The 23,107-nt window shown below is 39.8% G+C and overlaps 1 protein-coding gene across 1 annotated transcript; it reads right to left on the bottom strand.

Annotated features, from left to right (window-relative positions):
- Nucleotides 1-5,093: 5,093 nt before the first annotated feature.
- On the bottom strand, nucleotides 5,094-21,717 carry CYP2R1 (cytochrome P450 family 2 subfamily R member 1). Its single transcript, XM_060767527.2, has 5 exons — nucleotides 21,283-21,717; nucleotides 15,418-15,559; nucleotides 10,228-10,860; nucleotides 8,221-8,550; nucleotides 5,094-6,291 (listed from the first exon to the last, which is right to left on the bottom strand). Exons 1-5 carry the CDS (start codon nucleotides 21,523-21,525, stop codon nucleotides 6,113-6,115), a joined length of 1,527 nt encoding a protein of 508 aa, XP_060623510.1. The 5' UTR covers nucleotides 21,526-21,717; the 3' UTR covers nucleotides 5,094-6,112.
- Nucleotides 21,718-23,107: the final 1,390 nt, after the last annotated feature.

Below are 23,107 nucleotides of genomic sequence, written 5' to 3'. Positions count from 1 at the left end.
TCAACAGGTTACATTCGAAATCAATTTCCAGTTCAAATATTCCAAAGACATGATCTGATTCGGCCAAATCTTTTTCATGAAAACCCTTTAGGGGAAGACTATTATATTCATGAAAGAATGAATGTTAAGAATCTAGACTAATAATACTTTGAAAAATTTTGCCACAATGCAGTGTGTATTTTAGAAAGCCCCCCTACTACTCACCTTGTAATTTCCCTGTGTTCCAGGGATTTTGCCAAGAGACAGAATGACTCAGACACTTGACTCATCCCCTCTGATCAGCGCTATCCTCAGAATCACTTACTGTGCTAGATGAGATCAGGAAGTACATTGACTCTCCATCAATAACATCAAAAGAAGGTGGAGCCAAAAGTATGTTTGTACAAGCAAGCCAGACTGAAATAATTGTGTTAATTTATCCTTTATTGTGTGGAACAGGAAAACACTTACCTTCATTTGAAGGAAATAGAACTTAATTATCTCAGGATAAAAAAATTGTCTCCCCATTCTTCTGATCTTTGTAGCATAAAAGGAGTTGCTGTGGACACTCTTGGTTTTTTTTTATTAACAAGTTCAGAAAGTAAATAGAAGTGGAATACATTTATTACCCTGCAGTTTTGCTCAAAAGGATCTTGCTCAAAGGATTACAGATGCATACACATACACCTAACTCAGAATAATCTGTTCCTGTTCAATGGGTGTGTTGTTTAATTCAACTCTGACGTATGGCTACTGTCTCATGTTTTTTGGCAAGATTCGTTCAGAGGAAGTTTGTCACTACCTTCCTCTAAATAGAGTGTTACATGCCCAAGGTCAATCAATCCGTTTCCATAGCTGAGTGTCTTCTGGAAGTCTACTCCAACACTCAAACCACTGTACCCTATTGAAGCAGATACAAGTTTAAATTCAAGGAAGTGCCCATATATTTAAGTGGTAGATAAACCCCAATAAGAGAAGATGACCCTTTCCTGGGTGGCATTTACAAGTTCTACCTGGAGCTTTTCTATGAAATGTTTAGTTCTACAACAATGCTTGTTCTCCATTCTATAACTGTGTATGTATTGATAATTACTTTTTACTTGTTTGACACCTCTAAATATGCTTGGCTTCAGTTCCAATATATTATAGGGGTTATCTACATTACACAGTTAATGCGCTTCGACACCACTTTAACTGTTGAGGAATCATTAAATACGATTCCAGGAATAGCTGACATAGGGAGGGAGATAAATCTCTTGGATGAAAAATACAGATAGTTGGGGATGAAATCTATGGTCATATCTTTGCCATTGGGCTGTTAAAGAAAAGTCATTATTTCTTCCCTGGCACAACACCAATAGAGAATGACATAGTAGCCTTACGGGTTCATGAAACAACCCACTGACTTTATTTACATCAGCATATGGTATTATGAACATAGCCGTGCTTGCAATCCATATGTGTGTATGTGCAGGGAAGAGCGCATAGCAAGCCTTCTTTGCATTGGATGAAGCAAAAGTTATCTGTCCGTTAATGTTTTGTTCTATTAATGTGTTCCATTATTTTAATGGGCCCAGGCTCACTCAGGGAAAATTGCTGGCATGGTGAGGTTATAGTCTGGATGTTAGCCAAAATGTTTCTTCTCTTTCTTCACATCTGCCATTTTTAATACTATTATCGTGACAGGAGGAAAGCTTTTAAAAATGAAACCTGTACTACAAAAATCCAGGAAGTTGATACTCCTTATGTTCTGCTTCAAAATTGATGGAAATAGAATAATGGTTGGGATGTTATAAAAAGTAAACCCCATTAGAAGTTTACAAGCCCATCTTTGCTGTTTTATCCTCTTTAGGCTAATAGTGCTTGGATTTTGATTCCTATGCAGTTATGTTTCCAAGAATTAGCTAATGACGTTTTTTAAAAAAACATGCAATGTTTCCTTCTTTCCCAAACTCAAATCAGGGATCTGGGAATGAAAAAACCATGCACATGATTTTTTAAACCTTCATTCCAGCAATGTTTTAATATAACTCCATAACTTTAAATGTGACCATAAAAATAACATAAGTGTTATCAATATAAGTAAATGTGATGAATTTTAAGTGCTTTTAAAATGTTTCCCCCCCAGCCTAAGTGCAATATTGGCACTTTTTACTAATTTGACAATCTCTGGTCCAAACTTGCTTAACAGTGTTCTGCTCATACCAGAGAAAGAAGAAAGTCATTTTTTCTTCCCCTTCTGTGCAGATTTTCTATAAATGTAATTGTCACTGGGAAACAATCAAACAAACTTATCTTGAGGGCTCCAGTGCACCATATTTGGCAAGATCTGGTTGGTGACTCCAGGGGGTAATACTAAAATGGGGAGAGACACTTCTTCAGGTAACTGGCTACCAAGACATTTAGGATTTTAAAAGTTAAATCCAGCACTTTGAATTCCCAGTCCAGATGACAAAATACAAATGGCGTAATGTAAGAAACTGGGCTATTTCCCATTAACCATGAATTAGCTGAAGTTCCAAGACCATCAAATATTGAAATATCTCCAAAAAGGCAAATATTCAACAATATTTGAAAGGCTACAAAATTCCCACTCTGAGATGAAAACTCTTGACAAGGCTGAAGTAGGTATAGATCATCCTCAACTGATAAAACATGTCTTTTGCCATCACATGTGCTCTAGAATGGTGAGTGGAATCCCTTAACTATAAACCTGATTCTTCAGGGCATAGGTAGGCAATAGTACCCTTTGATATATTGCTGGCTGACAACTTTCAATTAATCCTTCCATTCAAATCCACAAGGCAAGTTCCAGTGGTGAGCAGTGCTTAAGACAAGCTAAGGCCATTCCTGTTCCAGGATAACCGGACAACAGTAACTCAAGCTCCAATAGCTGTCTTTTATTGGGCAACTACATTGCTTTTTGTATGCGGCTTTCCTTAGAAGACTGCAAAAGCTGCAGCTGATTGCTGTTGCTCCTACTTAAAATAAGATTCGGAAGTAAGCACATGGGACATCCAGTCCAACCCCCTGCCATGCAGGAAAAATACAAAGGACTCCCAACAGATGGCCATCCAGCCTCTGTTTAAAAGCCTTAAAAGAAGGAGCTTCCATCACACTCCAAGGCAGTGAGTTTCATTGTTGAACAAACAGCTCTTACGGTCTGCAAGTGCTTCCTAATTATTTTCTGAATGAGACTGGGAGTGGCTTATGTATACATTAAAGCATCTAAAACCGTAGGTAGTATATATATATTTAAGTATGAACACATCGATTGAAAACTACTTTTACAAGATTAATGTAAAACAGAGTTAAAAATATGAAATAATATTACATATTCAAAAAAGCACAAATAACTGCATGTCCCTCAATCCAGATCAGTTAAGGATGATGGCCTATTTAAACCAGATGGTCTTTGTCTGCTGGTGAAAAGACAGCAAACAAGAGTTAATCAAGCTTCCCATGGGAAGACATTCCATAGCCTAGAGACAGCTGCTGAGAAGGCTCTCTCATGTCCTCACCAAGCAAGTCTGGTAGAAAGATGGGGTAGAAAAAAAGCACTCTCATAAATGTAGGTTCATATGGGATTCCAGGAGCTTTCTGATAGTCTGGACCTGAGCTATATGGGACTTTATAGGTTTCCAAATTCTGCCCAGAAGCTAACCAGTAGGCAGTTAAGCTGTTTCAATAAGGGAGTGATATCTCCCTAAAACCAACCCGGTAGCAGTCTAGTCACAGCTTTTTTGACCTGCTGAAGTTTCTATACAGTTCCCAAAGGCAGTTATGTAATCAGGGAATGTGTTACCATGGTCAGATCTAGGGAAGACTTCCTTTCCCAATACTAAGTATTTAAATCACTTTGTGTCTGAACACTACCATGAGATTGCATTGCTTGCAACTATTACTATTATTTCAATAGTAATAAATAAAAATACAGCAGCCACAGAGTTGAAATGTTCTTCTTTACAAAAGGAGTTCAGTTGTCATATGACAACAGGAAAGAGTCCAAGGCAGTCACCCCTTGGAAAACACTTACTATGTCATAATATTTGGGGCTTTTTAGCTTAGACTGGGATGCAGAGGAAAAAATACAACAGAGGTATATATAATTAATTACCCATAGTATAGAGAAACCGGATAGCAATTGATTTTTTCCCTCCCCTAATACTAGAGCTCAGGACATTCAATGAAGCTAAATGGTGAGAGATTCAGGTAAGACAAAAAGGACTTCACATAGTTCATTATTAAAATTTGGAATTCACTGCAATACATTTTGTCCAGTGCTGGTAATAATACAACGGATAGAGGCACATTATATTATTTGCGTTTAATCAATACAAAAAAAAATGCATATGAAAGAAAAAAGGAATGAAAACAAAGTGGTGCAGCTTCATAAATGAAGCAACAAACACAGATCCAAATATTTTATACAATATTATTGTATGGAAATCTATTGTGTTATTCTTATTGCTAAAGAAAACATTACCTTTGCTTCTGAACAAGTATTTCTACAGGTTGAGTCTCTCTCATCCAGATATCTGATATGGTTCAAGATATGAAACATTTTGCTGCTAACTACCCACTTCCACCTTTGGGGAAAGGGCTAGTCACATGTTTAGCACTCACTTACAGTGGCACATGGCAGGGTGGGACCACAGAGCAGCCCCACTGGCGAAGTCTTGTGCAGGAAAATACAAATACTAAATCCTGTCCTCTAATCCCACATCCACTATATATATGCAGATGCAAGTATTCCAAAATCCAAAAAAGTGCAAAATCAAAAAATGTATGGTACCAAGCATTTTGTACAAAGGACATTCTGTAGCAAGAAGGTTCAGAATATATTTGTTATTACATTTTAAATATGCCATTGTGGTATTCCAGTTTCTGGAAATATCAAGATGTGCATTGCCAATCAAACACAGAAATAACTACATCTGCATTTTCAACAAGAGTGCTAATTTAAAAGAAAACAAGCTAGTTTGAAACATAGTTGTGTACCAACACATAGGACACCCACTAATGTGGCCCAAGTAAGATCCCAATCATGAGAGCCACAGAGGCTTCATAAAGAACAGTGGTTCCCAACCTTTTTTTTTTTAACCAGGGACCACTTTGACCAGGGACCACTCTCCAACATTTGTACCAAAAGGATTGCAAATGAATTTTTAGTCAACTTTAGATTTGGTTTGGTTATTTGGGGTGCTGATTCAGAAATTGCATTAGATAGACCACACCAGCTCTAGTTTCTGGTACAAAACATATGCCATTCAGTAGTTGCCATCTGCTCGCCCAAGGAAAACAATATTTAATAATCTAGAGCTGATGCAATTTTCTGAATCAGCACCCCAAACAACCCCAGGAACAGGCCTAAAAATGAAGGCACCAAGGCAGGGGGATGGAGAAAGAGGTGAAACAGTTGTCAGGAGGCTTGTTGTCATACCTTTTGTGGGTAGTCATCATCTCCTCTGCCGACAACCCTATTGCCTCGGCACTATAAGAGGGTTTTGTGAGACAACTCTCATTGCAATGCTGTAGCAACAATGAGGACATGGACCACATTTTAGTTCTTAGGGACCACTGGTGGTCCACAGACCACAGGTTGGGAACCACTAATATAGAACACAGCATTTCTATTTAGTTAGTAAACAAAATTAAACAGAAAGTAAGCTATCAAGATTAGAGCTGACTGAGGGAGTGGTCACTCTTAAGAAGTACCAAAAGAGAAGTTATTTTGGAAAATAGAGCAGCTATGAGACTAATGACCATGTTACATTTTTTCTGCTAGGACTGTTATCTACTACTCATGGAATTAAATAACAACAGCAACAACTTTTATTTGTTACCCACTTCTCGTAATGATTAAAACAGACAAATATAATACTATTAAAATGCATGAGTAGCATGGAGCATCCTAGTTGTCCATTCTCCATTTCCTGCCCTTAGAAATCAACTCCTGTCTTCCCTTTGTGAAGCTCAGCAACTTTATAATATAATACGTATGTTGCTTTTTTTAAATATCTGGACAGAATTTAATTAGTTTGGTCATGGAAGTATTAACTCATCTCACCACTTTGTCATGCTACAGGCTACGAGAACCTTATATGTTGAATTGTTACTATGTCATTGATGTTCATATCCGTCTCTCTGCACAGATAAGGTATGGATGAGGTTGCAATGTCATGCCTAACTTTGGCTTAAGGTCTGGGGTCAAACCATTAGGAAAATGAAGGTGAAATCGCTGAAGTAATGAAGTAAAAAATAAAAACATTTCCATTCTGGCCAGCTGTTCTCCTAAACAGTGTCTTCGTCCTGAAGTTGAGGAGAGAAAAGAAGCTGCATTTAACAACTTATTTCACTGATCAATGAATACATACCTATAATAAAACAATAGCTCTATTTATTAAAGTCAAAACATAATTCAGTAAGCTATCATTTGATCTATAAATCAAATGCTGGGCTTGGCAAATAATTTTCTGTTTACATTCATGTGCAGGTCTACAATAAAACATTTTAAAAAATTTAAAAAACAAAACCTTTATGTCGCTTAAGAACACAAAATCCAAAACACATTTGACACCAGATGCTATTTTTAACAAAGCTTTCTACATATGAAAGTTAGGCAATGAATGAGATCACTAAGATGTCTGATGCTTAAACAGAGCTTTCCAGAAGTGAGTTTTCTTCTACTAGGGACACAATAAGCTTACACAACCGTTATGCAGGATCTAGATGTCAATTTTCAAATTAATGTGTCTGCGGTAGGGAGATCCAAGTGTTTTCCCCTCAGCTAAGAAGAACAATGAAGTCTTAAAACAAAGCCAGGAAAAGCTACAACTGCCAAGATGGAGCAGCAAAGGAATGTCTGGGCTAAAAGGAGAAATGGGGCTGATCAGGGAGGTGAGCTGTTTCTCCTGATCTACGGCCTCCTGAATCAGTCTGTATGTACTTCAGTCTAGAGAAAATGATCCACACATATACTCTAGACATCTTTAATTATTTTTAAAAGCTTTTAAAAAGAATAAAGGAGGAATATATACTTAAATTAAATAGTTCAAGAGCATCTTGCATTTTTGTCATGCCACAGACTACTAGAACCTTATACTCAAGAGCAAATTGAATTTTTGCTGGAGTTGTAAGACGCCTTGAGTCCCTTCAGATGAGAAAGGCGGGGTAGAAATAAAGTAAGTAAATAAATAAATCTTTTTCTTAGTTTCCACACAGTAAAGGAAATCTATTTTGAAGATGTAGAGGTTCCCAAGGAAGAAAGGAGTCAGGTAAGGAGAACGGTGTCAAATATGGATACCTTAATTATTAAGATATTCAGCTATCTACATGACAAGGTTTGCTACATAAAAATATTTTCCAATTAATACCAGTGTTTTGCTGTTTGAGTGAAAACAGCATTTAGCTTAAACTGGATGTGAAGAGATGTTACAGTAATTCATGAGTTAACGCAATAGAGGGGAGTAACAATGAAGGAATGCAAGCTATGTAGTTTCAGGTATCAAAACTGAAAAGAAGACTCAAGTGTGTTGTTATTTTGCCATGATGTGACCATTGAATGTGCTTTTAAGGTTGTGCTGTATATACTTTGTAAATAAAGCAAAAAAGAACTGCTCTTTTTGGGAGCAGACTTTTGGGAATCTATTTGAAGTTATTTACGAAACTTCATGCCTTTAAGGACAGAGTTACTTTGAAAGTCGAGAAAAGAACATAAAGCTGGCTGATTTATGATGGCATTATCTCAATTTCCTGACAATTAAATCATGGCTCTTGTGGTCTCTTCCAACTCTATAATTCAATGAAATCATTTTTCCTCATTCTTTGCACTGAAATACTGTAGTTTATAATAAAAATCAGATATCCAAAATTTTGAATATAATTCTTGATAATAGATTAAAACTGTCAGGCCATCAAATGCTAATCAAGGTGGCCAACTGAAACCTTCACACCTAGCTCCAGCAGATAAGAGCTCTTTCTCCCACCCTGGACATTCCACAGATATATAAACCCAATTTTCCTAGTCCCAACAGACCTCACAACCTCTGAGGATGCCTGCCATAGATGTAGGCGAAATGTCAGGAGAGAATGCTTCTAGGACATGCCCATATAGCCTGAAAAACCTACAACAACCCTGAAAAGTGAATATTTAGAGATTTAGTTGTTAGCATTCTGTGGATTGTGCCTTTATCTGCAAATTTGTCCCTTCTAAATTTATAGATATGAACATAGTCTTACCTAATGAAAATGGAACAAAGGCTTCCTTCTTGATGAACTGTCCAGAGCTGTCCAAAAACCTCTCGGGGCAAAACATTTCTGGATTATTCCAGTACTTTTCATCAAAATGTACAGAATAAAGGTTTGTAATGACTGTAGTGCCTTGAGGGATAGAATAGCCACGCACAACTGTGTCCTTAGATGTGGCATGGAAAATACCGAGGGGAGCCACATTACAGAATCTTAAAATTTCATGCAGCACAGCCTCTGTATATGGCATTTTACATTTCTCTTCCAGGCTGGGTGTTTTGTTTGGCCCAATGACCATATCAATTTCTTTATGGACTTGTCCTGTTAAGAGAAAAGGCTTTCAGTTTATAAAATAATGGTCTGGTTTTAAAAATGTAGATAAAATATTAGTTCTTGGCAATCTAATATATTAAATATTTGCAAGGTGTCTTCTCACATTCATCTGAATATTTTTTTCTTCCCCCACACCCCCTTGTCTTGGAAATGGAATCCAAGTCTGAACCCAAAATTCATTTATGATTTATGTACACCTTAACAACAGGCTATTAAATAGGTTCCAACAGGCTTTGGGAAATGATTAACCCCAGACTAATAGTTAGGTCCCCACTCTGTTCCCTACATACTTCCCTGGTCCTGGAAATGGCCTTTTTAGACCTGGTCTAGCCCTTTTATACCTATTCAATAGGCCCTGGAAATGAAGAGCCCCAGGGACCACCCTAGCAAATTAGCTAAGGCCTTGTCATGCACTTTATCCACTTCCCCGGGCTCTATGTTTTCCCCATTGGCCTAGCCTTCCTGTGGTTATGCAAAGCACCTTGAAAATAATAGCTCCAGGCCCCACCCTGATCATCAGGTTGGCCATGCTTGCACTTTACCCACTTCCTGCCCCTAGTCTACTTCTTCATCCCAACCCAGCCCTCTTAGTTGTCAAGGCCCACTTTGGAATCTTAGCCATTGGAAGCTGAGCTGCCTAATGTAATGAGTATCGGATTGGTTTTAATTTAAGTATGCATGATTGTCATAAAGTACTATGATTATATGGCTATAATGTTTTTGTATGTTTTTATGTCGGTAAGTGCAATGCTTACCATATTGGAAACCGCCCTGAGTCCCCTTGGGGAGATAGAGTGGTATATAAATAAAGGTTTATTTTTATTTTTATTTTGCTGACACAAAAACACAGTATGTCACAGCAAACGAGATCTATATGCTGGATTTTGTATCATAAAATCACAAGTCGAACACATCCCAAGTGTTTAGGACTGGGTGATGTATTTTTGAATGATGCGCACAGATCCAAGTAAGGTGGCCTTTTGTAGTTGATTTTGTCAATGTTTATTGTTTCCAAATGCTGGCTGAGATCTTTTGACATGACACCCAGTGTGCCAATTACTACTGGGACCACCTGTACTGGTTTATGCCAGAGCCTTTGCAGTTCGATTTTGAGGTCCTGATAATGAATGAGTTTTTCCTGTTGTTTTTCCTCAATGCGAATGTCACCTGGTATGGTGACATCAATAATCCAAAGTTTGTGTACTCTGGACTATCAGAAAGCAAATAAGTCATTATCTCAACTACCCATGTGGAACATTTCAGATTCTGGAGTTTTTCAGATTTCAGATAAGGGATGCTCAACCTGTGCTAAGTTATTTTTGAATATTTCAAATTAGTATAGCCCAACACAAGGATGTAAAAAGACTAATACCAAATAAATATAATATTAATTACAATTCCATCCCATTTCATCATGGCTGTTGACTGAAGACAGAGATGTTCTGAAACATCATGCCTTAGTCTTCAGCAAACCAACACCACATCTCATACTTCAAAAAGAAGAGAGGGAAAATCACAAATGAAGTTGGGATATTGCCAAATTATACCAAGTGACGCAGCAGAGAAATATTCAGCATTGTTAAAGATTGACAGGAACAGCATTTCTTGTAAAACACATTCTTAATCATACAGTTAAAGATGTTATCGTGATGATGCAACACTTACCTTGAATATTAGGATAAAGAGCCATGAACAACACTGCCCACCTTAGAACATTTGTTGTAGTTTCTGTTCCAGCAATCATAAGTTCTCCAACAGAGAAAATTAAGTTCTCCATGGAAAATGTAGACTCTGGGTCATTTTTATGTTTAGCCACTTCATCTAAATAGGCATCTATGAAATGACGAGGTGACTGAGGCTTCCTGTTCTGTGAGAAACGCTGAATAAGATGGAGCAGAAAGGTATAGACTTCAGCTGCATTTTTAAATAGTTGCTGATGTTTTCCAAAAGGCAGGATGCCAATCCATGGGAAAGCATTATACAGAAATGCAGAAGCACTAGCTGCCAATTCAATGTTTTCACTAAATATATCAATCATGTGCTGAAATTCAGTGTCCTCATATGTAAACCGCTCTCCAAAAATAATTAAGTTAGAAATATTTGAAACTGCATTTGTTATCAGGTATTTCATATCAAAGGGTTTCCCTTTATAGGTATCAATGGCCTCAAGGAAGATCACCGATTCTTCTGATATCTTGCTTTCAAAGGCCTTCTGACCATACCCAAAAGTCCGAAAGCTGGTTACAGCTAACTTGCGGTGCTCTGTCCAACCTCGTCCATATCTTGAGTTCAATAAACCTGAAAAACACAAGTAAGATATATGTTTCACCAAGGATTTTACTTTCTTAAAGTCAACTCCCTTTAGCAATGTGATTTATCTGTCTTTGTTAAGATGTGGTTAGAACATTCCACTATGAATAGACTATTCTGCTGATAAGAACTCCATACAGAAACAACATGAGACCACTTTTAAAGGAGATGGACTGGCTGCTAATAATTGCTTGCGTCTTCAGTTGTATCTTGAGAAATATGCTCTGGGCAGGTGTTAGAAAGGCCTTCTTTGCTGAAGAACACCAAATTAGGAATGCCCTTCTCATGTAGATGTCTGATTAGCACCAACTCTGACAACTTTGGCACAGGGTCCAAAGAGAGGTCGCTTACAATTTGCAGCACAAAGCAAAATAGGTGTCAAGCATGCAAAAAAAAAAAAAAAAGAAGCAAACAGTTCTACAAATCAGAGGAGGTGGATGGTGTGGCATATGTTTCTTAAATATCCCATCTTTCCTCCCACCTCTACATTAAAAACTGCTTTTAAAAATGGGGATTTGCAAAGCGGTTTGTACTATGGCACATTACTCTGCTGCTTAAAGAAAAAAGAGTAAAATTCCCATTCGGAATGCCTCAAGTACTTCTTTGGATCTTTGCCATTGTCTCTCTATTGCAGGATGAATCCTGAAAGAAAGAGTACATCCTTGCAGTTCTCCTATCAAGCCAATATATTGCTGTCTCAGCTCCAAAAGCTGTTTTTCTTTATTGGGCTAGATTCAAACTGAAAAGTTATTTCATTAAGCACAATTTTAGAAAGGCAGATCCAACAATTTCTACTAGATTTAGATCGCTGACCTTTTCAGAAGCTACAATTCAGGATCTTCTTGTCCATAAAAAATGGACCCTAATAAAATTGTGTAAAAAGCAAAAGCCTATACTATTCTGAGCGATTAAGAATGAAGAAATGTGGGTGAATGAAGTTAAGTAATGGAATTAAGCAAGGCTGGCAAAATTATTAACAAGAGGCAAAAAATAGGAGGCTATCCTTTTTTTCTTAATTTAATAGTAGAAATAACTACTTGGTAGTCCTTCATTGAAAGCTAAAAAAGAAAATACTTTCATGAATTGAGTTTACATTCAAGATTATGTTTCATATCAGTGTGTGCCTGTATGTGTATGTGCACACATATACAAAATGGTAAAAAGCAATGCATGCTAATAAAACAGTAGGACCATAAAATATGAGGCAGCAGTGATAATGATTACAGCACAAATTTAACTAATTTACTAATTTACGATGCCATAAAATATCCAGCAAGCAAGCAAAAGAATGACTCCATCAGTGTCACAAATGGACGGTGAAGCAACAATTCCCCTGGTGGCCAGAATACCCTCAAGAAGCTGGAATGTTAAATAGCCCTAAATTGTTCAGGTCCAGACTGTTTGCAAAACCACATTTCCATTTATATACCCGCTCGAGCACTGTGATCTGCAAGAGGCCCTTCTCTTGGTCCCTTCTCCGTCTCAAGCATGGCTAGTTTATAGGAACGAGAGAAGGGGTCTTCTCTGTGATTGCTCCCCGCCTCTGGAACTTGCTTCCAAAAGAATTAAAAACTACCCCCTCTTTCCTCAACTTTAAAAAGCTGCTAGAAAAACATCTATGCACTTTCGCATATGGAGAAGAGGAAAATTAATACGTCTTGACATATAACATCATCTAGATAAACTAAATCATATTTAGATATTGGAACTGACCTCAGCCTGTATGTGTTGGCAACCATTTATTTATTTATTTATTTGCAGTATTTATATTCCACCCGTCTCACCCTGCAGGGGACTCAGGGCGTATTACAATGTACATATACATGGCAAATATTCAATGGCATAGACACACAACATATACAGACGGACACACAGAGGCTATTTAACATTCCAGCTTCAAGAGGGTATTCTGGCCACCAGGGGAATTGTTGCTTCACCGTCCATTTGTGACACTGATGGAGTACTTCCTCATTCTTTTGCTTGCTTGCTGGATATTTTATGGCATCATAAATTAGTTAAATTAGTCTCCCCGCAGAAGCGGTACCTAAATTTCCTACTTGACAGATGCAACTGTCTTTCAGGGTGCAAAGATTGACAGCAAGCTACACAATGGTCGGAAGCTCATTCCGACCAGGCCTGGCTTCAAACTAATGACCTTTGGGTCAGTAATGATATTAATGCAGCTGACTCCCAGCCAGCTGCACTACAGTCCCGGTGCAGTCCCATTTTATCCCTTAATAAGGTTTTAGTTGTTTCAAATTCTTATTCTGTTTAAATTCATATTATGTGATTACATCTGTTAGGATTGCCTAGTTTTATTTTTTATTGATTTCTATTTGCTATTAAGTTTATAGTAATGGCTGTTCTATTTTCTGTGATGTGCCACGTTTTAATGTAATCTGTTATACGTCTCTTTGTTGGCATTGAATGTTTGCCATATGTGTTGGAAACTGCCCTAAGTCCCTGTGGGGAGACAGGGCGGTCTATAAATAAATTATTATTATTATTATTATTATTGTTATTGTTATTGTTATTGTTATTTTACTGACACAAAAACACAGTATGTCACAGCAAATGAGATATATATGCTGGATTTCATATCACAAAATCATAAGTTGAACACTTCCCAAGCATCTAGGACTGTGTGATGTATTTTTGAATGATGCATGCAGATCCAAGTAAGGTGGCCTTTTGCAGTTGACACAACCCTCCCACTTTCTGCTTCCTTCCACCAGATTGTGATTTTGTCAATGTTTATTGTTTCCAAATGCCGGCTGAGATCTTTTGGCACAGCACCCAATGTGCCGATGACCACTGGGACCACCTATACTGGTTTATACCAGAGCCTTTGCAGTTCGATTTTGAGGTCCTGACAACAGCTGAGTTTTTTCTGTTGTTTTTCTTCAATGTGACCGTCACTTAATATGACGACATCAATAATCCAAACATCTTTCTTTTCCACAGTCATGATGTCTGGTGTTTTGGTGTATTGGTGTACTATTATTATTATTATTATTATTATTATTATTATTGGCAACTGACTGGCCACAGTGCAAACTGAGAATTGACCTAGGGAGAATTTTTGTCAGATGCAGCATTTCATAATATGTTGTTGCTGTCATCTAGACAGTACAAATCTGTGTTTCCTGTGTTGGGAGTTGGTTTGGGAGTTGGAATGGGCTTTGGGTTCTTCCGATCCAATGTCTTGTCCACTTTGTCCATGGCAGGTCTCCAACAGCAGAGCTCTAAGAAAATAATGGAATGGCCAGCTTTTTTTGGGGGGGGGGGGGGTCAAGCCAGAGATTAGATGAGAGTGCCTTAATTAAAGATTTCAGGATTCAAGGAATCCACTTCATTTCATGTATATGCATTTTGTCTTCAAGTTGCCTATTAACTAACAGCAACCTTATTAATTTCAATTTCAAGCAGTACATAAATCTCTTGAAAATAATAACAAGAGCTCTTAATGTTATACTTAAGCTGTTGAAAATATATGTTTGACACTCACATGCAACTGTCATAGCTGCATGTTCCCACTAGAAGGCACTCCTCTGGCTTGTTGGTTATGTGTGCTTTCAAATCATTTTCAACTTATGATGGCTATAGCAATGTTCTTCTCCAGCTACCTGATGTGAGGCACTGGCAATATTTTCTTCCTAATGTGGCAGAAAGTAGTACCACATTTTTTTGCATTGGCTAAAACAGGTGTCATCCCCTTTTTCTGGAAATTCACCACAGACCCACAACTAATGGTTGGAAGATTGGCATTGGGTCATGGGCCATCAGATGCAAATACATACAGCACAGCCCCAGGATCCACATGGGATGTGTTCCTGAAGTTAACATAGACAATGGTGAACCCTACTGAAATACAGAACTTCTGCCAGAAGTTGTCATAGAGTCATATTGAAGGTCCAGAATATTAATATAAAGATGTGTCCTGTAGGAATTTATTGGGTTTTTCAATGCAATTCTGGAAACTTCTGATGAAAGCACTCCATAAAATTGCCTGTAAGACCTAGAAAATTCCTAGAAAGAAAAGATTATGTCATGTGCCGGGGAGGGGGGGGGGCAGTCCTGTGGATAAAGGGGTCATACTATGGAACAAAGCTGTAGGTTTCATTTTAGTAAAAATGAATAAACAACATTGAACAGCATTCAGGACACTACATTTTGAAGGAAAGGGAATTCATTGCGCAACCATTTCCTCTTTGTCCCATCCCCAAACCTGTCACTTAGTAGTAGAGTGAGGCATTGAGAAAAAGCAGGCAGCACCAAATGTTAATTTTCATGCATCAGGTTTTCCCTGTTATAAAAAACTGTTAAACTGCTTGTACCCTTAGACGTATATGTATTCGTGTCACTTTGATTTTCTTGTCTTCCCTTTTGCCTCTCATTGAGGAAAAAGTTTACATGATTTCCAACTGTGCGTGTCTCAGGGTTTCCCAGCATCTGCTAACACTTCTTCTTTATGGTTGATACATTTTTGCATGAATAAATAGTACTTTTTTGTCCGTTCCTTAAAAAATCACAGTGTTGACATACCTCCCATTTTTGTCAGCTTCTTGAACAAAGGAAGAGATGGCCTGTCTGCAAAAACCTCACTCTGTTGAACAAGGCATTCTTTAATTGTGTCGTATCCATTCAGTACAATAGCAGAGATACCTCCAAGATCAAGGCTAAAGATCTGAAAAAGAGAGAAGTGTTACCTGTCACTTTCAAGAATAAGTCTAAATAAGGATAATAACGCCACTACATTCTCTTCAAAACATCATTCCTTGACCAACTTGTTGAAGAATACCTTTTATACTCCTTAACATTGTACAATGCCCAAATATATGATTTCAGGTTGTGGGTATATAATGCAGTTTTCACTTCTAATAGTTTAAAAAGCAGTATGGAATATAATAATAACATATATAAAAAATCCAAAACTTTGATGACTTGTTTAGAATCTATCCTGCCCCATTTTATTGTCATAACCTAAACATTAACTGCCCCAGGAAGTGAAAAAAATACAGTTAACAACATATTTGGTTTAAAGTGGCAGGTTTATTTATTTACCATATATCTATCCCGCCCTATCTCACCCCAAGAGGAGACCACCTTCAACAACATACAGAAATTCTACATAACCAAAGGTAAGGAGTTCTTACCCAAAACATATGGAAGATCAAAGACTGAGAACCAAAGATTGATTTACAGCAGCCCTACAACAGAGAGATCTCCAAGTCATCCTACCAATAGCAGCCTGCTCAACTCTTGCAGATCTAGGGCCATGGCTTCCTTGATTGAGTCTATCCATCTGGAGTACCTTACTAGTCATGTCTCCTCATGATATGGCCAAAGTATGACAGTGTTGGTTAGCATCTTGGTTTTTAGGGAGAGTTCAGACTTGTTTACTCTAGGACTCATTTTTGGTTTTTTTAGCACTGCACAGTATGCATAGAACTCTTCTCCAGCACCACATTTCAAAAGAGTTGATTTTCTTCTGACCCAGCTTTCTTCACTATCCAGCTTTCACAACAATACATAGACATTAGAAATATAATAGAAACTGACAATCCTAACTTTGTTATTCAATGTTCAGTATCTTCTCTTGTTCCCTAATATATCTTGTCTAATTCTTTTACAGCTGTCCTTCCTAGTCCTAGGGCCTTTCTTCAAGGACAAAAAATGTACTTCCCTTGTAGCCACTGAGATCTGGACACACAATGTGCTTTAAATGCAGTTATTTGGGATTTAATCTGGTTCAACCCCCCCCCCCCCCTCTTTTATACTGCATTTTTGACATGTGGACAGTCCTTTCAAATCACTGGAAAAGCCGTTTAAAATTGAACAGGAGAAGGAGAGTCTTTGAGATAGAGAGGTGATAAATGGAGTGAGGTGTTAGTGCTTTTGGTAGGACATGGAAGGACAGATAGAGGGACAGAAGATTTGGGGCAAAGAAATCAAGCTAGTTAAACAGCAAATACAAACTCAGAATGAAATGCCCTCTACTTAAAAGGATATATGGATGGGATTGGGCAGGGGGAGTGGAACTATGTTGCTGAAAATAATGTGAAGGATTAAAAATTGTGATGTGTGTCCACGAAGGTCAGCCAGATCAATGTAGAACAGAAAAAGGAAATGCAAAACAGATTTTTTTTCATTACTATAGAGAGGGCCCTAGTCTTCTTCTGATCTCTTGACTGCAATCTTCATTTTGATTACTGATTGATCATAATCTACTGTAAAGGTAGATATATCATCTATGGCCACTATTTTGATTTTCCTTATACTCAAATGTAATCCTGCCTTGGCATTTTCTTCGCTGACTTTTTTCTGTAATCTTTCCAACTCTTTACTATTTTATGCTAGCAATATAATGTCAACTGCATATCTTAAAATGTTGATCTTCATTCTTCCAATTTTCACACCTCCTTTTTCCAAATCTAATACTGCTTTGCATATGACATGTTCATCATACAAACCCCTTTGCCAATTGGAAAGCATTCTGTTTTCCCCTATTCTGTCCTAACAGTAAGTACAGAACAATCAAATGTTGTGACATGCCCATTTCTTTAAGAGCAATCCACAGTTTTTCATGATCCATACAATCAAAAGCTTTGCTATGATGTGTACATTTTCTTTTGAGAGCCTTTGGCACATACCATTATCCAATGTATGTTTGCAATAAGATCCACAGTGTCTCTTCCTTTCTTGAACCCAATTTGAACATGTGACATTTCTTGTTCCATATATGGTAAAAAGCACAAGCTCACTCTTATAAGTACCAGTAAAACCATCACCAAGGGCCCTTCTGCACAGGCATATAACCCAGAATATCAAGGCAGATAGTCCACAATATCTGCTTTGAATTGGTTATCTGAGTCCACACTACCATATAATCCAGTTCAACATGGATGTTATATAGCTGTGTGGAAGGGGCCTAAATTGAAAAGAGAACAGAAACTTTATTTATGAGAGATCTCCATTCCAATATCAAAAATTCAAGAAACCATAATATCCAGTATTTAAACAGGAGTGCCCTCTTGCTCAATGCTTCCTGGGTTATCTGATGCAGCAATTATTTCTTCCAATCTGTCAGGGACTGGCAACACATTGGTACTCACCAGCTGCAACTGCTTCCTTATTTCTTGGAAACTTAACAGGAATGGCCTGCCAATGGCTCAGGAACCAGAACCAATCCTGGAACCCCCTCTTTGAATAATAGCATTCTAGCTCACATCTCCAACTTGAGACCTTTGCTATTCTGAGGCAAGTTTAGTTAGAAAATAATAGTAGTTGGCTTGTTTTACCAGAACCACCTACAGAACCCACTACAGATTCTGTAGTAAATGTGAAGCTGGTGGAGCTCCCATCTCCTCAACAAAAGAACTCATAAATAAGAAGAGCTCTGGTAAGTAACACAGAGGTCGGGTAAGAAGTCAATCCACAAGAGACGGTGGTGGTGCTGGATGACTGGAGGAACTTTCCCAAGCATCATCACAGCTGTACTTGGAGGCCAAATTAGGAACATATTGCAAATAGTAATTACATATTTCATGATAACAACACTGAACACAATTCTTTTGTAATATTTAACATTCCATTTCATAGAGTCACTGAGTTGGAAGAGATCACAAGGGTAATCCTGTCCAACTCATTACCATGCAGGAACACACAAACAAAGCACTCCTGACCCATGGCCATCCAGCCTCTGTTTAAAACCCCCCAGAGAAGGATTAGAACATGCTCTGAGGCAACAGGATATTCTATTGCAGTGGTTCTCAACCAATGGGTCCCCAGATATTTTAGTCTTCAACTCCCAGAAATCCTAACTGCTGGTAAACTGGCCGGGATTTCTGAGAGTTATAGGCCAAAACACCTGGGGACCCACAGGTTGAGAACCACTGTCTACTGCCAAACAGCTCTTACAGTCAAGAAGTTCTTCCTAGTGTTTAAGTGGAATCTCTTTCCCTGCAATTTGAATCCATTCATCCCTGTCCTAGTCCCCAGAGCAGCAGAAAACAAGCCTGCCTCCTCTTCAATGCAACATCCTTTCAAATATTAAAACATGGCTATCATGTCCCCTCTCATCCTTCTTTTCTCCAGGCTAAACACACACAGCTCCCTTAGCTGTTCCTCATAGGGTTTGGCTTCTAGACCTTGATAATTTTAGTCTCCTGCCTCTGGACATGTTCCAACTTGTCAATAACTTCCTTGAATTGAGGTACCCAGAACTGGACACCGTGTTATTCCAGGTGAGGTCTGTCCAAATGTGAGTAGATTAATAGGTACCACTCTGGTGGGAAGGTAATGGCACTCCAAGCAGTCATATCGGCCACATGACCTTGGAGGTATCTACGGACAACGCCAGCTCTTCAGCTTAGAAATGGAGATGAGCACCAACTCCCAGAATCGGACATAACTAGACATTATGTCAGGGGAAACCTTTACCTACCTAAAATTGCATTGAGTTTTTTAGCTGCTACATCACACTGTAGACTCATATTCAGCTTGTGGTCTACTAACTCCTAGATCCCTTTCACCTGAACTGTTTCAAATACAGCACTCATGACAAAGACACTCTGATGTTTGAAATAGTAAGTAACTAACACAATTCTAAAGTCAAATATTCAGAGTTAAGTTAAATTCCATTCAATTCAGTGGAACCAATTCCCAAGTAATCAAGTTTAAAGCTGTATCCTCAAACCTTTCAGATGCTGGTATAATCGGAAAAAAATAACAAGGATATTTTCTACTCAGAATGTAGCACTTCTCTATTACATAACACACCCATTTAGACTTTCCCATTCATATCAAGTTTGCTCTTGCAAGAACTGTGGGATAGGTCGCTTTAATTTCTGTTGCACAAGCCAGAGGCAAACAGAGTTAAGAGAAATTCTCACTGAGGCTGAATCTTGAAAGGAGGCATCCAAAGGTGTGTGTGGGGGGGGGGGGGGCACTGTAAAATGGGATTTACTTCTGAAAACAACCAATCTAGAACTGCACAATATGGTACCTTGCTCAGCAAGACCGACTTGGCTAGCAATATTCAAACCTGCTCACTGGAGACTCAGAGGAATGGGTTCAAATTACAGGAAAGGAGAGTCCAACTGAACATTAGGAAGCTGACCTTGAGGTCCCTTCTACACTGCCAATTTATTGTCTTGGACTAGATTACATGGCAGTGCAGACTCATAATCCAATTAAAAGCAGATAATGTGGATTATCTACTTTGATAATCTGGATTATATGGCAGTATAGAAAGGGCCTGAGAACTGTTCAGCAGTGGAACTCTCTGCCTCGGAGTGTGGTGAAAGCTCCTTCTTTGGAGACTTTTAAATAAAGACTGGGAGCCCTTCCACACAGCCCTATATTCCAGAATATCAAGGCAGAAAATCCCACATTATCTGAGTGTGAACTCAGATAACCCAGGTCAAAACAGATATTGTGGGATTTTCTGCCTTGATATTCTGGGATACAGGGCTGTATGGATGGGCCCTGGGAGCCTTTCCACACAGCTCTATATCCCAGAATATCAAGGCAGAAAATCCCACAATATCTGTTTTAAACTGGAATATTTGGCAGTGTGGACTCAGATAACCCAGTTCAAAGCAGATATTGTAGGATTTCCTGCCTTTGTTTTCTGGGATATAGGGCTGTGTGGAAGGGCCCCCAGTCTATGTTTAAAAGTCTCCAAAGAAGCGCTTTCACCAAACTCTGTAGCAGAGAGTGCCACTGCTGAACAACTCTCAGGCCCCTTCTATACTACCATATAATCTAACCCTCTGTCTATTCATGGGTGCATCTACACTTTCGATTTAATGCAGTTTGACACCACTTTAACTGTCATAGCTCAATGCAATGGGATCCTGGAAGTTGTCATTTGGCGAGGCACCATCATTATTTGCCAGAGAAGGCTAAAGACCTTGTAAAACTGAGCCATGTCAGTGGTGTCACATCAGAACAGAGAGATGCCTTAAATTATGGACTGTTGATTCTAAGAATCAACAGAGAAATTACTTCAAATCCTATTTGGAGGTTCCTTCTTTGGAGGCTTTTAAACAGAGGCTGGATGGCCATCTGTCGGGGGTGCTTTGAATGTGCTTTTCCTGCATGGCAAGGGGTTGGACTGGATGGCCCATGTGGTTGCTTCCAACTCAAGGATTCTATGATTTCCAAGACTCCAACGCAAAAGCTAGACAGTACAAACAATCAAGACGGATGGAATATCCCTCATCCAAACTGCTTGGGACCAAACACTGTTTGCTTGCTATACACCTTGTCCACCTATCCCAGGCCTGGGCGAACTTGGGCCCTCCCTCCCTCCCTCCAGGTGTTTTGGACTCCAACTCCCCCCATTCCTCCCAGCCTCAGGCCCCTTCCTTTTCCCCCTCAGCCGCTTAAACTGCCGGGTCCTACCTGCCCGTGGAGCTGGCTCTGCCGCCTCATGTAGACGTGGGGCTGCTCGGCGGCCAGGGAGTGGATGTTGCCCACGAGCGGCAGCCCCGCGGGGCCCGGAGGGAAGCCCACCGGCCGCCTCTGCTTCAGCAGCTGCCTCACCACCAGCAGCACCAGTGACAGCGCCAAGAGCAGCAGGAGCAGGGCGGCGGTGGCGGTCCCCGAGCCCCCCGCTGCCGCCGCCGCCCAGCCCTCGGAGCCCATCCCGCCGCCCTCGCCGCCCGGCGCGCTCTGGCTAACCCGCGGCGCCGAGCCCTCGCCTCGTCTCTCTACCTCGTCCGGATAGGACGCCGGAGACGCCTGTCAAGCGGCAGAGAACGTGATTGGACGGATCGTGCCCGTTCCACGCTCCTCGCGCGACGGGCTGCTGCTCTGCTCCCGGCTCTTCTTTCCCTCGCGCCAGATTGCGAAGTTCTTCCCTGGGAAAGTGCCTGAGAAGGGAGCCTCCCTCTCCTGGGCCTCTCTCCCCCCCCTGCCCCCCCCCCCCCCGCCGTTCCTCATTCCTCAGCCAGTTCTTTCCTTACTCCACCCGGGACACGTTGGCTTTCCACAGGCTTGCTCACCGAGCCACGAAGGCCCTTACATAACCTTGCCACAAAACTCGGTTTGAATAGCAGCTGGGAGAGGAATCTAGGGCAGAAACGGGGAAGGGTTGGCTTGGGGTGAGAGGATGATAGCTGGATCCCAGATAACAGGGAAGGAATGGAACAGTTCTTTAATGAGAAATGAGAAACGACAGTTTGGGGAGACCTTAAACGGGATAGAAATCAGCAATCTGACCCAAAATATTATTAAACTGCTCAATGTTGTTCTCAGCCCACAGCCAGGCTGTCCAGAAACTCGAAGGCGTTGGGCACAAATGCTTTCCAATAACTCAATAACTGCTCAATAAACTGGATTACTTTCATTGTATACCACTCCTCCTATTGCTCCCCCCTTTCTATCCTTCCTTCTAATACAACTACGAACTATCTTCCCGACTCCCCCCCCCCCCCCCAGTCTGCCTGCTTTCACTCTGCCCCCCTTGCTCGACCACAGTGGTCTGACATGTGTTCCCTTCCCTCATTCACAACCGCCTTTGTGTCCTCATTCACAACTGCCCACTGGGACCCAGCTATCATACTATCACCTGACTTGGTTTGGATTTGAGGCTGGATCTACCCTGGATCTGAAAATAAAGCTGGGGAAGGGTGGGATTCAGCTCTAGTTGATCCTGCTCTAGCTGTGTGTGCCTGTCTACAGCAGGCAAGACAAACAGCGGTTGCCTGTATAATCTTTTTGATAAGGAAAAGCAGCCTTCTCCTCCAAATAGATGTATTTAGAGTCAGGTTAATAGAAGTAAAACTGGACAGAGAGCCTTGTTGCTCAGGTCAAAGCAGGAACATCACATTAGAGCAGGCACCCTCAAACTGTAGCCTCCAAGTCCCAGAATTCCTGACCATTGAACAAGCTGGCTAGGAGTTGAAGGCCCAAACAGTTGGAGGGCTTCAGTTTGAGGATGCCTGCATTACAGCAATTGCACCCTCCTTCACATATTCTGTAAATGTCTGACAGCCATTCTGATGAGAAAGAAACCCATAATCTGGTCAATAGGTTTGCATGATCAGATGATCATTACAACATCTAATCAATGCCAGTTTACGCTAAATGTTTCAATATTGAGAGACACTGCAAGATACACAGCGAAAGCTTAGGGACTGAGAGCCAGGTAGATATTAGCCTTGGTTGATAAAAAAAAAATGGTTCAAAATTCATAATGCTGGTGGTTTGATTCGGAATTGAATTC

The sequence above is a fragment of the Anolis sagrei genome, chromosome 1, assembly GCF_037176765.1.
Source record: "Anolis sagrei isolate rAnoSag1 chromosome 1, rAnoSag1.mat, whole genome shotgun sequence".
Taxonomy (NCBI): domain Eukaryota; kingdom Metazoa; phylum Chordata; class Lepidosauria; order Squamata; family Dactyloidae; genus Anolis; species Anolis sagrei.
The sequence above is the reverse complement of the archived record's forward strand: the minus strand, read 5'-3'. Positions and strand labels throughout refer to the sequence as shown.

Bases quoted from the DNA above. Each gene is read 5' to 3' on its own strand.
- CYP2R1 (XM_060767527.2), bottom strand. From the start codon at position 21,525: ATGGGCTCCGAGGGCTGGGCGGCGGCGGCAGCGGGGGGCTCGGGGACC. The intron at 15,560-21,282 runs GTAGGACCCGGC...TCTCTTTTTCAG, and splicing joins AGAGCCAGCTCCACGGGCAG to ATCTTTAGCCTTGATCTTGG. The intron at 10,861-15,417 runs GTATGTCAACAC...TGTGTTTTTCAG, and splicing joins GAAGCTGACAAAAATGGGAG to GTTTATTGAACTCAAGATAT.